Source organism: Scyliorhinus canicula, chromosome 7 (assembly GCF_902713615.1).
Source record: "Scyliorhinus canicula chromosome 7, sScyCan1.1, whole genome shotgun sequence".
Classification (NCBI taxonomy): Eukaryota; Metazoa; Chordata; class Chondrichthyes; order Carcharhiniformes; family Scyliorhinidae; genus Scyliorhinus; species Scyliorhinus canicula.
Window position 1 is genome coordinate 23,050,967 of NC_052152.1, and position 13,641 is coordinate 23,064,607.

The following is a 13,641-nucleotide window of genomic DNA, read 5'->3' on the forward strand; positions in this document are numbered from 1 at the left end:
CCTTCTCCTCATCTACATTGGTAGCAAGCCCCTTGTACGTGTTGGCAAAGTCACAGCCTGAGGCTTCTCCACCATTGCACCCTAATTCTCCTTAACCTGAATGACTCACAATCACACTGTCCTGTACCTGACCATTGAACAACTCTAAAGTTCTGCCTAACCTTCTGGAACAGTGTCCAGGTAACTCTTCTCCCCTCCTCCTCCCCCCCCCCCCCCCCCCCCCCCACTTCAGCTCAGCAAATTGCTGCTGAAGTCACCTAAGCTGCAGACAATTGCTGCAGATGTGCTTCTTAGGGATGACAGTACATTTCACAGACTCCCACATACTACAGACGTGCACACCACTAGCCCCACCATTTCTATCCCGTTTTATTTAACTAGTCAATTAGTTAATTAATCTTAATTTTTAATAGTGTCGCAAGTAAGCTTACATTAACACTGCAATGAAAGTTATTGTGAAAATCCCATAGTCGCCACACTCCAGCACCTGTTTGGGTACACTGAGGGAGAATTCAGAATGTCCAATTCATCTACCAGCACAGATAAAGTGATAGAAAGTTGCACTCGAAGAAAACTCGCCAATTGCTGAAGGCTGAAAAAAGATAGAAAAAGCAGCCTTGCCCACTGCCCACTGAATTCCCACCTGAACCAAAAATACTCATTCAATCTGCGACTCAGTCAGATATTGTCCACGTGCCCCCCCTTTCCAATATCATCATTTTATAAACATGTTTAACATGTTCAATGCGAAGCATACAGAAAGATGAGTCATCCCATCAAGGTCGCACCTTGTATCTGCCGTGTGCTGACATATTCCGACTTCCCGGGGGCAGTTTTGCTGTGAACTTTCTGTAAAACGTCTGAGCTCTTGAAGGTTATTGAGCAAAAATCCAGAATATCTAACTTTCCAGTCCTTGATTCTCCATTATTCAACTCCGTCCTGTCGCTTTCTGTCTTCGTGATTCCAGCAGCGCAGGAACTATTCTAAGTATTTGAACATTTGTATATATCTGAGAACTGTCGGACCCAATTCTAACTAATCATTTGGAGCAGTTGATTGGCTGGGTGCATGTCACGCATGTCTTTGGGAAGGAGGGAGAGATGAACAAGAGAATTTTGGATTTCCTAGCTAACTTTATGTTGTGTGGATGCTTTCCCTCTGGCTTACAGATGGTAGCACTGATTCTGCTTCATGTTTCAGTGACCATGAATGAAAATTGATGCACTCTTGTCATAAATACATAGGACTCTGTATTACGATGCACGTCTGACTTGCTTTGTTTTTCTTTGCAGGTGGCGTTGGAATTACCTGCTGGCTCCTGGTGTGCAATAAAGTTGTGGCTGTAGCATTGCAGCCATTTGGCTGAAATGTCACCCTGGGAAATTTTGTTAACTTGCATTTTATTTATTACTCTGGATTCATTTTTACAAATTTTTTTTTGTGGTTTATAAATTGCTTGCAAAGCCATTTTGTAAGGTAATTGTGTTTAAACTGCATCAATTTAAATGGGGATGGTGAAGAGGAGTCAGTAATTAAATTGTGTGACGTACGTAGATTTTGGAGACCAATGTAATGGAATTGGAAGATTCTAGTTGTTTTGAAATTAAAAGAAAGTCTTTGAGAGTAGTTATGAATATCGATCTCTGTAAACATTAGTGCCTGAGAAAGCACAATTCTAAGTTGTGTTGCCAAACTATGTTTTCTGATGGTCCGTGTGAAATAATTCAGGAGCTGCTGTCTAGGAGTGGCATTATCTTCATTTGATCATTGGTCCACAACTCGGAGCAATTTGTTTCAAATGGTGATTCTTTGCATTGCAATTTTAAATACAAAATTCAATTTCCAGTGCTAACAGGAAACAAAGTAATTGAAATAAGAGCTTGAACAGAAGTGATAATTCATGCTGCTAAGTCAAGCAGCTGGAGCAGTTAGCGAAGCTGGAGCTGAAAGCCTTGTAATTAGCTAACTTGGTCATCAAAACAATGAGGTGTCATAATTTGGGGTGGAGAATTTGATGTGCCCCCATTCTGAAGTTGTCAAGAGCTACAGGTGGAAATGTGGGAAGGTATTGGATGAGAATGGGGCGAAACAAGGAGGGCAAGAATAGTTTTCATGGTAAAAATAGCCCACTGAAAATCACTATCTTGGTATAAGCATGAAAACAGCTCATTAGGTGTTCATGCCACTAATGTTCTTGGAACCTATTCCAAGGTAAAATATCAGATCTGACAGAGGAAAGTGAAGGAAAACAATCAAACTACAGGAAGCCTAGCAGTGAGTGGCTGCACATTGCAAATCTTATGTAATATTGTGATTGTGTATAGCGGGCTTTGTGCGGCAGTTGCAATTGACAATGTCCCTTGATCAGATGTTTTTGAAAACCGAAAACATTGACATACTGATAAGTCAAGAGTTGTTACTTTAAGAATAATGTAAATATTCTTGCAAAAAAATAATTGGTTTGGCTGAGTTAGTTTTGTGGTTCCTTGGTTTAAAAAAAAACTGCTCAAATCGGCAACTGACAATGGGTAGATGTACTGACTTTCAGAAAATTGAGATTGGGGTTACCTCACTACGCCGAGGACCCGGGTTTGATCTCGGCCCCGGGTCACTGTGTGGAGTTTGCACGTTCTCCTCTTGTTTGCGTGGGTCTCGCTCCCACAACACAAAGATGTGCAGGGTAGGTGGATTGGCCCCTCAATTGGAAAAAATAAAGAGTGGGGTTTTCTATCAACTGCAGACAGATTAGTGGGAACGATAGAGAGTTGCAAAGCTGTAATTCAGAGAAGAGAAAAAAATCAGTACTTTTGGCTGTCCCAGTCTCAGGGAATTGGAAGGTTTCTTGACACTTCGAATTTTGTTGCTAGGTGATGTGTGATCAGAGGCTCAGGAATTACCTTTTTGCTTTCATTGCTCCCTTCAGTTGAGCTGGATCCCAGGTCTCCAGTAGTTCTCCCTCAAAATCACTACTGTTGAGATTATGCACTCATTACAAATTGCACAGTGAAAAGTGCACCTACCCAAGGAGGAGCTAAATCCTATGGACGGAACCAGTATTGCTGCGGCAGTCTATAGATGAGGAAATGGTCATTTTCTCTAGTCTTCATTGCAATTGTTTTCAAGATTCTACGAGCGGGTGAGAGTTTATAAACCTGGAGTGCACACAATTATATTTTCTATTGTGTGTGACTTGTCCTTTGAAACCAGGGGATGTAGATAGTGTCATTGTTACACGGCATAGGAGAAGGCTATTTACCCGGTCCAGGCCGTGCTGGCTCTTTCACAGCTCTCCAGTCTGCTATTTCCCTGCTCTATCCCCGTAACCTGCAATTTATTTCCCTCTAGTAATCATAGGATTTTGATTTTCTTCTGAATTTATCATCTCTGCTTCTTCCACCCTCTTGCCAAAAGGTTTCAGGTTATTACCACTCTCTATTGCTGAAAACAAAAATGTTCTTCTGCACATTTCCTCTGTATCTCCTGCCCAATATCATAAATCTGTACCCCCTGGTCCTGGTACTATCTGCTAATGGGAACAGCTTTGTTTTTGTCCTTCAAGCTACTGTCAGTCTTTAACCTGAGAATAAAGATGGTTTAAATGATTAAATGCTGGTGGAAATGTTAATTTTTGACATTCTCTAAGCATGTAAGAAGCACTCTCCGAATTTATTCTAACTGCCTTCATGTTTCAAACATGAGAATTTCCTGCCTGTTTTGAGTATGTGTTTGTTTCAGTGTTTTGAGTGTTGTTTGGAGCTGAACATGATACTTATTTTCTAACAGTCTGTACCAGTATTTGTTAACATTGCATTTGTTTGGAAAGAAAGAGACTGTCTATAGATTGTTGCTAAGCTGGCAAGTTCTGTTATTTTGTATCATTCTGCCAGAGCCATTTTCTCCCCTCTTGTAATCAAACTTCATGCTGATGAGGTACATTCTCCATGGACAGTGGGTTGCCTTGTGGTACCTTACCCGATTTCCATTCTCTGTGGTATTCACACACTGTACAGTGGCTGCAAGAAAATGTCCTTTGTGTATGTTACCTCAATGTGTCTTATTGCACAGAAGTCACTAAATGTGGGATTTCTCTTTCAGTGGTACATTGAAGCTGCAGTACGTAATGCCTCAAATGAGGACATCAGTTTAATGCCCCATCTAATCCTGATCTTGGTACAGTTCACCGAGCAACATTGAAAGGAATGTTTCTTTTCTGTACCTTCCCCAGCAGTACTACTTTGTGAGAACCAGTGACAAGTAAGGTCAGAGAAACCTAATTTATGTAAAATAAATTAATTTTATCACTTGGTTGGGGGACAAAATGGTTATATGAAGATGACTGCACCATACACTTGGGAGAAGTAATGGAAGCAAATCTATCATAGTCTTTTGTATGATTAGTTATATTGTACCCGATTAACTGTAATACCTGTTAATAAACATTTGTTGCTCCTTACAAGATGTTTTTCAAATCTTTTATAATGTCTATAGTGAACATAGAAAAGTGACATTGGTTTTCTTATTGATCTATAATTTAAAGGAAAAATTTGACTTAACTTTATCCCATCTGAGGCTACTTTAAAAAAAAAAATTAGTTTTTAAAAATCACACTTTTGTTTAACACCTATTTCAATCGAGGTCTCTTCGCACACATGGAATTGTCTACCAATGGCCTTTGCAAATAAAGAGCTTTCATTTAATTAGTATGCTGTCAGAACTAAACATGGAGATTCATGCTTGATTAGCCACACTTTATTCCTGTTCGTCATCCTGTCCCTCTATTTAATGCCATTCCTATCATTCTTGGGTGGATTCTGTATAAAACCTTCTTCCATACTACCCATCACGTCTCGCAATGTGTTTCATTCACTCATCAATGGATAGTTGTGCTCAGAATATAGCATCCCTTTGCAGTTATCCAGCTTCAGGTACAATTCACAATCTTGGACTGTCATGATTCACCGGCGTATCAAATTCAGTGAGAGGTGAAAACATAGCAGCAATGGGGATGTGGCTTGACTGTTTCTATGATCTCTGCTTCCAACACATCCAGCCTCATTCCCTTCAAATAGGTTTAAGACTTCAGTTTGGGAAGCAACACGAGAAATTGGTGAATGTTTTCACAAGCTCTCAGTGTTCTATGATTGGTCACTTTGACTACCAAAGCGTCATGCCAAGGATGTGAAGTAGACAATGAATGCTGATGGAGTCTATTTGGCCCTATTTTTTTTAATCACTCAGTGCCATCATTAAAATGTGTGTTATGGGGGGTCACATGATGGGAGTGTGGGAGTGGTTGGGATTCTGAGCCTTCCGGCCCTGCTCATCTTTTTAACCTGGGTACACATTTCATATTTGCTTTCTCTTGGATTACTTAGCTTGCACTGGTGCTATGTCTTTTCGTCCGACGTCATTTCGTCCAACGACACTTCGTCCACGTCTTTTGGTCCAACGTCTTTTTGTCCGCACGTCTTTTGGTCCTACGTCTTTTTGTCCGATGATTTTTTTTGTCAAAGACTTTTTGTAACTTGACTTTTTGTAAATAGAAATCTTCTCTAATGCACATAGCAAGGTATAATATGTAATAAAGGATTTTTATTACCGGTCTCTTTCCTTTAACGAGCCTCGTTAAAGGATAGTTATTATCGTTCTCTTTCTTAATTCGCCCATCCCGAAATGGCAAAGTTCATTGTGTCAACGAAGAGCAAAAGAAAGGTAGCTGATGAAAGTAACTACATCTATGATTTTCATTCAAGCAGTACAAACCTAGGAAAAGAATACTGGAGATGTGAGAAAAGAAGGCTGTGTTCAGTGCGGATTCACACGGTAACGGAAAACAATGAGCCGAAAATTATTTATTTTTCTAATGAGCACCTTCATCCAGCTGATGTTGATTCGTTAAATGCTAGAAAAGCAGTTGCAGAAATAAAGCATGAAGCAGTGGAAAACATGGCAGCAAGTTCGCGTAGCATTTTAGCGGCCAAGTTTACGCAGCTATCAGAAAATACCTGCTCTCAACTACCTAGGTTGCCCGTCGTCTCAAGGACTATTCAAAGGTGCCGACAAAAAAATTCTGGATTTCCCGCTAATCCAGCAGCTAGACACTGTTTTGAAATATCTGACAAATATTGTAAACTTGACAATGGCGAACAGTTTCTGAGATACGATTCGGGCGCCGAGGATCAACAGCGCTTACTAGTATTCGCATCAGAAAGTGCTCTTCAGGATTTAGCATCATATCGTCATTGGGCATGTGATGGAACAGTCAAGATTGTGCCACAACAGTGGTTTCAACTGTTCTGCATTCATGTACAAATTAAAGGTAGCAGTTTTCCACGGGTCTTTGCATTACTGCCGAATAAAAGAAAGCAGACATACGAATTATTTTTTGACCAATTGAAAATTATGCAACCTAATGCAGATCCGATTGATATGGCAGATTTCGAAGTTGCAGTTCACAAAGCAATTAATTCATCATTCCTTAATTCATCTGTCGTGGCATGTTTGTTTCATTTGAGCCAATCTGTGTTTCGAAAAATTACCGATTTAGGCCTCAAAGAAAAATACAATACAGACTCTGAATTCTGTCTTAAAATTCGATGTTTTTCAGCATTAGCTTTCCTCCCCGTTGAAAATGTCGAAGAGGCTTATGAAGATTTGATAGACGATGAAGAAATACCTGCTGAATTCATCGTTTACTTCGACTTGACTTACATAGGCATTGTGAGAGGATGTGGTGCTAGACGAAGGAGAGAAACACCTACATTCCCGACAGCTGTATGGAATGTTAATCAGCGTGTTCTACAAGATCTACCGAGAACAAATAATGCTGCTGTGGGGTTTCATTCTGCGATAAAGCGTTCGGCGGGTGGAGCTCATTTGAATATCTGGAGGTTAATCAAAACTCTGAAGGAAGAGGAAGGGTTCATAATAGGCAAAAAGGCTCAAATTCTTCGGGGAGATCAGTCGACTTCATGTACGCGATATAAGAAAATAACTGAACGCCTCAAAAGATTGGTCGTTGAATATGATTCTACAACAAAAATTGATTTCTTGAGGAATGTTGCATACAATTTACATCAATTTTAAGTAATTTTAAGAATTTTAAAATACATTTTCCAACTGTATTTTCTAAGTGATGTAATATCTTTCAGGAATTTTAAGTAATTAGTAAACGTTTAGATTTTTTAACTGCATTTTTCAACTTTTGCTGTATTTTACTTGCATTTTATCAATTACTTGCATTTTATCAATTAAATTCTCATAGTAAACTTTTAGATTTGCTTGCTGTATTGTACTTGCATTTTATCAATTAAATGGTTTTCTACGGAGTTTATTTGTAATTGGATAATTGGACAAAAAGACGTTGGACCAAAAGACGTGCGGACAAAAAGACGTTGGACCAAAAGACGTGGACGAAGTGTCGTTGGACAAAGTGACGTCGGACGAAAAGACGCGACACGGCTTGCACTAGATCTCTGAAGACTGGTGTTTTGATGATAAGTCGTAAAAATGCTTGTTTGATTGTGGCTGTCAGAATGGGTTGGGGTGGGGCCCAGCTTGCAGCGGCTCAGTTGCTGCTGAACGGGCTCTTGCTTCGGTGCGCTGTGTGCATCCCAATGATGGCCACCATTGCAAATGTTGGTTGAAGATCTTGGCTCTGGTGCCGGTCGTCAGAGCTCACTTTGAAGAATTGCGGGGTACCTTTGGGAGAGCGGTGGAAGCACACGAGAGAGTTCTTGCACTTTCCCTGCTGAGAGCCCCTTTGTGTTGTTGAGATCCTGCTGAATGGTGTGTTTACCCTGAGAGTTCGAGAGGTAGGGGTCGGACAAGGTGTGTTTGTGAACCTGGTCCCTGGCGAGGGGTGGGACGGCAGGTTCAATTGAGTTTGAAAATTGGGTGCCATGTTTTAGTATACCCCCATTCCCTGTCGGGGCCTTGTCTGTGGGCCGCCTGGATGTCAGAGAGACGGCATGTTGGAAGTGATAGTGCCTTGTGCTTCGATTCCTTGAGAGATCATGAAGAGTGCTCAGTGATCCTGGCTTATCCTTTATTTTATGTAATGTGGATGGCATCTTTATCCTGTAATTCTTCTATTAACCTGGATGTTACTCCCTTGTGATTATGTTATTGTTTATTTAATATTTAACGTTGTCCTTTCTCCTGCAAGGGACTGAAAGATGAGAGTGTGGGTGTTGTTGATTATCCTGTTCTAGCAACATCATGTTGAGTCACTGAGTCAATCATGTGTGCGATCTGCGCATAAGTTTACTTTTTTTGTTATTATGTCTTATATTTGTGGTTGTGGTAGGAATTGTTTTGTTTTTGTCACCTCCTATCTTGTTCAAAGAAGGATGAGCGAAGCTGGAGCGGAGTGATGGGTGGATGGTTACGGTTTGTAGGATTAGTTCAGTCCTCACGGAGATTGAGGTTAGCTCCCCCAGTTAGAACTAATCAGTGTTGGGTTTTTGGGGGAGATTTATGTAGTTTTTTTAAATGTATGGGTATTTGAGAATCCGTGCTTTTATCTTTTGATGGTTTGGGCAGATGTATCCTGGGGAGGACCCAGTTCTGTCTGACTCCTGAGGTTGAGCTTTCCTTTGTTTGGGTTTTTCTCTGTGGTCCTCTTTTAAGCTTTTAGAAAAGAGAAATTTAATATTGGGGCACGCTGAGGTGAGATTGGCTAATTGTAGTTGGGTCGTTGAGAAGTGATTACTCTTGGTATCCTTGCTGTGATGGCAGTCATTCTGAGTCCATTTGGATATCTCTCTCCTGGGGGTCATCTATCTTTCTCCATCCACGTGAGTAGGGTGCTATTTCCCATCCTGGCCTGGTGCATTGGTCTGGGGAAGGCTCCCCTGGGTTGTCCCAGGGAGGAGGGAAATAGTGCTCCCTCTCAGGACACCCAATTGTTGGGGGTCATGACTATTCTTATTCTTGGAATAGGGCCTTTTCTGACTGCGGCTGGAGTCATTATCCTCTTGGTATTAGTAGGGTCGGTGCATTTCCCCGAATGGGGTGGGAGATGTATTAGTTTGGTTGGGGTGCACTGGAGGTCCCGGGGCTATAACTTCCTTTGTGTTGTGATGTGCTGAACAACACAATGAGGCCAAGTCCAGCACTGTGGCTGATATCCTGTTGTCACTGGGAGCTTGGGGTGTCCCTTTTGAGGATGCTTGTTGGAGGCATCCTGGGTGGTTTGAATTTTCTTCGGTGCACCAAGGCCTGGGGCTGAGCCGGGTGGTAGATATCCTGTTGTTCCTCTGGGGGGATGGGATGCCTTTTCAGTTGATTGAGCAACCCGTTCTCTTCTTTGATGGTTGCTCAGCATGTGCCATGGAAAAAGGAGCCTGGGTTGGGTCCTGATCCCTTGTTATCCTTAGGGTTAGTTCTGGTAGTGATGGTAGTAATCTTTATTGTCCCAAGCAGGCTTACATTAACACTGCAATGAAGTTAAGCCCCTCGTCGGCACATTCCGCGCCTGTTCGGGTACACTGAGGGAGAATTCAGAATGTCCAACAGCGCGTCTTTGGGACTTTTGGGAGGAAATCAGAGCACCTGGAAGAAACCCACGCAGACACGGGGAGAACATGCAGACTCCACACAGACAGTGACCCAAGCCGGGAATCGATTCTGGGACCCTGGAGCTGTGAAGCAATTGTGCTACCGTGCTGCCCATTATAGCTTTTATAGTAATAGCAATAGCTTTTCTTTCCTTTTCCTTTCTTTCTTGGGAGGCTCTGAAGGTTTGATCATAATCTGAACATGTTGCTTCTGGTCCTCTTGCAAAATAATACAGAATAATGTTGGTTTTGCACTAGGCCTGTTTGGGGTTAAGTTGTGTTGTGTGGTGTACATGTAACTCCCCTTATAACTGGGGTTTTTGCATATTTTCTTTATTTTTGCATTGGTGGGTACGAAGAATCCTCCGTGCTTGGTTCCGACATGGGTGCTGATGGGTCTGGTATCCACTGGGGTGAATCGTCGGTGTCCTTGATGTGGCTAGAACTGGGGGAGATGTACGTTGGTGTGCACCCAAGCGTGGCGCAAAAATTTATCCTGATTTCTCGTAGTAATTGCAAGCTGATGTGGCGAGGAAGGGTGTGTACCATTTTACCATGTTTTTCAAGCCTCACCCTGTTTCTCCCTCGGTTTCTGGTGGGATTGTATTGGTACCTAATTAAGTCTAATGACTGCGTCAAGCTAGTGGTGATGTTCTCCTGTGTCTCTACTTACCGAGCCATTTCTTTCTTCTTCATCATCACTTATGGCGATGTAATTTTGTTATGTTACTCTCCAAAATGAAAAATCTTTAAATATGCTTTTTTTTTTAAATGTGCATCATTACTGAATATAGAGGGCAGCACAAGTGATTGGGCAGCACGGTAGCATAAGTGATTAGCAGTGTGGCCTCACAGCACCAGGGTCTCAGATTCGGTTCCCTGCTGGGTCACTGTCTGTGCGGAGTCTGCATGTTCTCCCCGCGTTTGCGTGGGTTTCCTCCGGGTCCTCCGGTTTCCTCCCACAGTCCAAAGACGTGCAGATTAGGTGGATTGGCCATGATAAATTGCCCTTGGTGACCAAAAAAGGTTAGGAGGGGTTATTAAGTTACGGGAATAGGGTGGAAGTGAAGGCTTAAGTGGCTCGGTGCAGACTCGATGGGCCAAATGGCCTACTTCTGCACTGTATGTTCTATGTATAGACTGTTGTGATTGACAACGCTAAAGTGTTGTGGACCAAAAGACCGAGGAGCAAAGATAGGCCATTCGGCCCATCGGGTATGTTCTGTCATTCCATGAGATCATGACTGATCTGATGTCATGATCTTCACTCCACTTTCCCGCCTTAACCTCACAACCCTTGATTCCTCCCTTACTGATTAAAATCTGTATCGCACCCTTGAATATACTTAACGATTCAGCCTGTACAGTCTCTGTGGTAAAGAATTCCAAAGATTCATTACCCTCTGAGAAGAAATTCTTCCTCATCTCTGTCTTAATTGACGACCTCTTATTTTGAAATTATGCCCTCTGGTCCTAGACTCTTCCACAAGAGAAACAACCTCTCAGCATCTACCTAGTCAAGAATCCTATGAACCCGATTTACCGGCATGTCCCACAGGAATAGGGAGGTGGCTCGTAGATCCCGGGAGAAGCCTCACCCTGGAGATCTCTGTGGGATGTTACCATCTGGATCCCACTTACAATGGGCGGGACCCAGACTTGCAGAGTTAAGTGAGTTTAAAAGCTCACTTAACTCTGCCTACACCAGACCAAACCAGCTCCCGGGATCTACCGGCTTCGCTGGAGACACTAGCCAGGCACCGTTCAGCACTGGTCATCACAAACTGGGCTCGGGCAGAACAGCACTGGGAGGAGAATGGGCAGTTTCCCAGGCAAATTGGGTCCCCCCGGGTGCCTGATATCTGGGCCAGGTGGCACCCTGGCACTGCCACTTGGGCACCCTGGTGCTTGCAGGGGCACTGCCAGGGTGTCAGACTGCCAGTGACCAGTGCCTTGGTGGCATTTTGCCCATGATGGTTTCAGGCCTGGGGGTGCCTGCCCCTGCGGGTTGGGTTTGGGGGTACTCGAGGTTCTCCCAACTGGTGAGTTGGGAGGATCCAAGGGTTGTGAGACTGGAGCGCCATTTATAACTAGCTCACAGTTTCAGCAAGACTTCCCTATTTTTATACTCCCTTCCCTTTGAAATAAAGATCAAGATCCCATTTGCCTTCTCAATTACCTGCTGAACTTGCATGTTAGCTTTTGTAATTTAGGCATGAGGACACTGAAATCCCTCTAAGATGGAGCTTTCTGCAGTCTTTCTCTATTCAAATAATATTTAGCTTCTTTATTCTCCCTACCAATGTGCATAACTTCACGTCATATTCCATCTACCAAGATTTTGCCCACTTACTTAATCTGTCTATATTCCTGTCATCCTCACCACTTCCCTTCCCACCTATTTTTGTCATTCACAAACTTGCCAATAGTACAGTTATTTCCCTCATCCAAGTCATTAATATATAATTGTGGCCCCAGCACTAATTGCTGTGGCACTCCACTAGTTACAGGTTGCCATCTTGAAAATGCCTTTCCTATCCCAATACGTTTTTTGAATTTAAAGTACCCAATTCAATTTTTTTCCCCAATTAAGGGGCATTTTAGCGTGGGAAATCTGTTGCTCTTTTTAATAATGATGCTTCTTTAGAGTCGCCAGGTATCAAATGATACCACCACAAGGCTTTACCGGATATCGATCAAAGGGCCACACAACCAGTTAGTCAGTTCAAGTTCAATGATGGTTTATTTACACACAAGGATTACTTCAACAGGCAAAACACTACAAGTTAAACTACGCCTAACAACTACAATAACCTATACTTAACTTCAGGGCAACCGCTCTATGCAGATGGGCATGGCCTTTGTCTGGATCTTGCGTGGCTGGGTGGAAGAAGTGGCTCTGTTTCTGCTGGGCTCTACTGTCTGGTAGCGATCGTTGGTCTTAAACTTGTCTGTCTGGTTGTTATGCTGCACTTGGGTTGGCATAGGCCGGATCCAAGAGAGACCGAGCACATGGCTGTGTCTCTTCCTATCCCTCTGGGATTTCACGCTCTTTGGGGGCGATCCTTAACTTGGACCCAATAATTCGACAGGCTTCGATCACTGCCTTTGATTTTGGCCAATAAAGGGGTGGGTGCCTTGTTGGCTGGGCGTGTCCTTAGCGGTCATGAACCTTGGCTGTTTGGGCTCCGAGTAAAGGGAGTGGCGCCGATTGGTCTGTATCCGTATCAGTTACCTGAGTACAGTTCTTTTGTTCTGGGGAAATGGGCCATTAGAATGCAAACCAGCGGGGGTTTCGATCGCGTCTATCTATCTGGGTTGCAAATACACACACAAGCTCTGAGTCTGTCTGAGTCCTGGGTTGGCCATAATTCCCATGGTCCTTTGCAAGTGGCCATCTGAGATGGCTACAGATCCACCTACCTTGCACATCTTTGGGTTGTGGGGGTGAGACCCACGCAGACATGGGGAGAATGTGTAAACTCCACACCGATAGTGACCCAGGTCCTCATCACCGTGAGGCAGCAGTGCTAACCATTGCGCCACCATGCCACCCTCAACTCTGTCTTCTGTCATTTAACCAATCCTCTACCCATGCTAATATATTACCCCAACAGCACCATGGGCTCTTATTAAGTAGCCGTTTGTGTGGTATTTTATGGAATATTGTTTGGAAATCCCATATATGACATCTACTGGTTTCCCTTCATCAATCCTGCTTATTCTCATCGTGATTGTTTTTGAAAGGTTAAAAAATTCTCAAATTACCAGATCTAATGTGACGATGCAGTTGACGGAGATACACGTTTGTTGCTGCTACACCTTAATCCGAAAACTCTGGAATGTCCGTCACTCAACGGCAATTCAGGGTGTGAAAAAGACGCTGATCCAAATTATATGAAATCGCAGGCAGTTGACTGTTTTTCATCCAACAAGTCACAAAAAAAGTATGTATATCCAAATTATGATGGCTGGCAATTGTGTGCTCCATTGCTTATTGAGGTCAGCTAGTCAACAGCAGTCAAGTCCCAGAAGTGTAAAAGAAATTTCCTGGTCAACCGCTATAACCAAGGTGGTGAG

The 13,641-nt window shown here is 42.9% G+C and overlaps 1 protein-coding gene across 1 annotated transcript in view; it reads left to right on the forward strand.

The window, feature by feature from the left end:
- Positions 1-4,454, forward strand: part of get1 (guided entry of tail-anchored proteins factor 1) — a 76,951-nt gene extending 72,497 nt beyond the window's left edge. Inside the window, exon 5 of the mRNA XM_038801553.1 lies at positions 1,294-4,454. Within this exon, the coding sequence (XP_038657481.1) occupies positions 1,294-1,367 (74 nt within the window). The 3' untranslated portion in view covers positions 1,368-4,454. The remainder of the gene's footprint in view (positions 1-1,293) is intronic.
- The last annotated feature ends 9,187 nt before the right edge of the window (positions 4,455-13,641 follow it).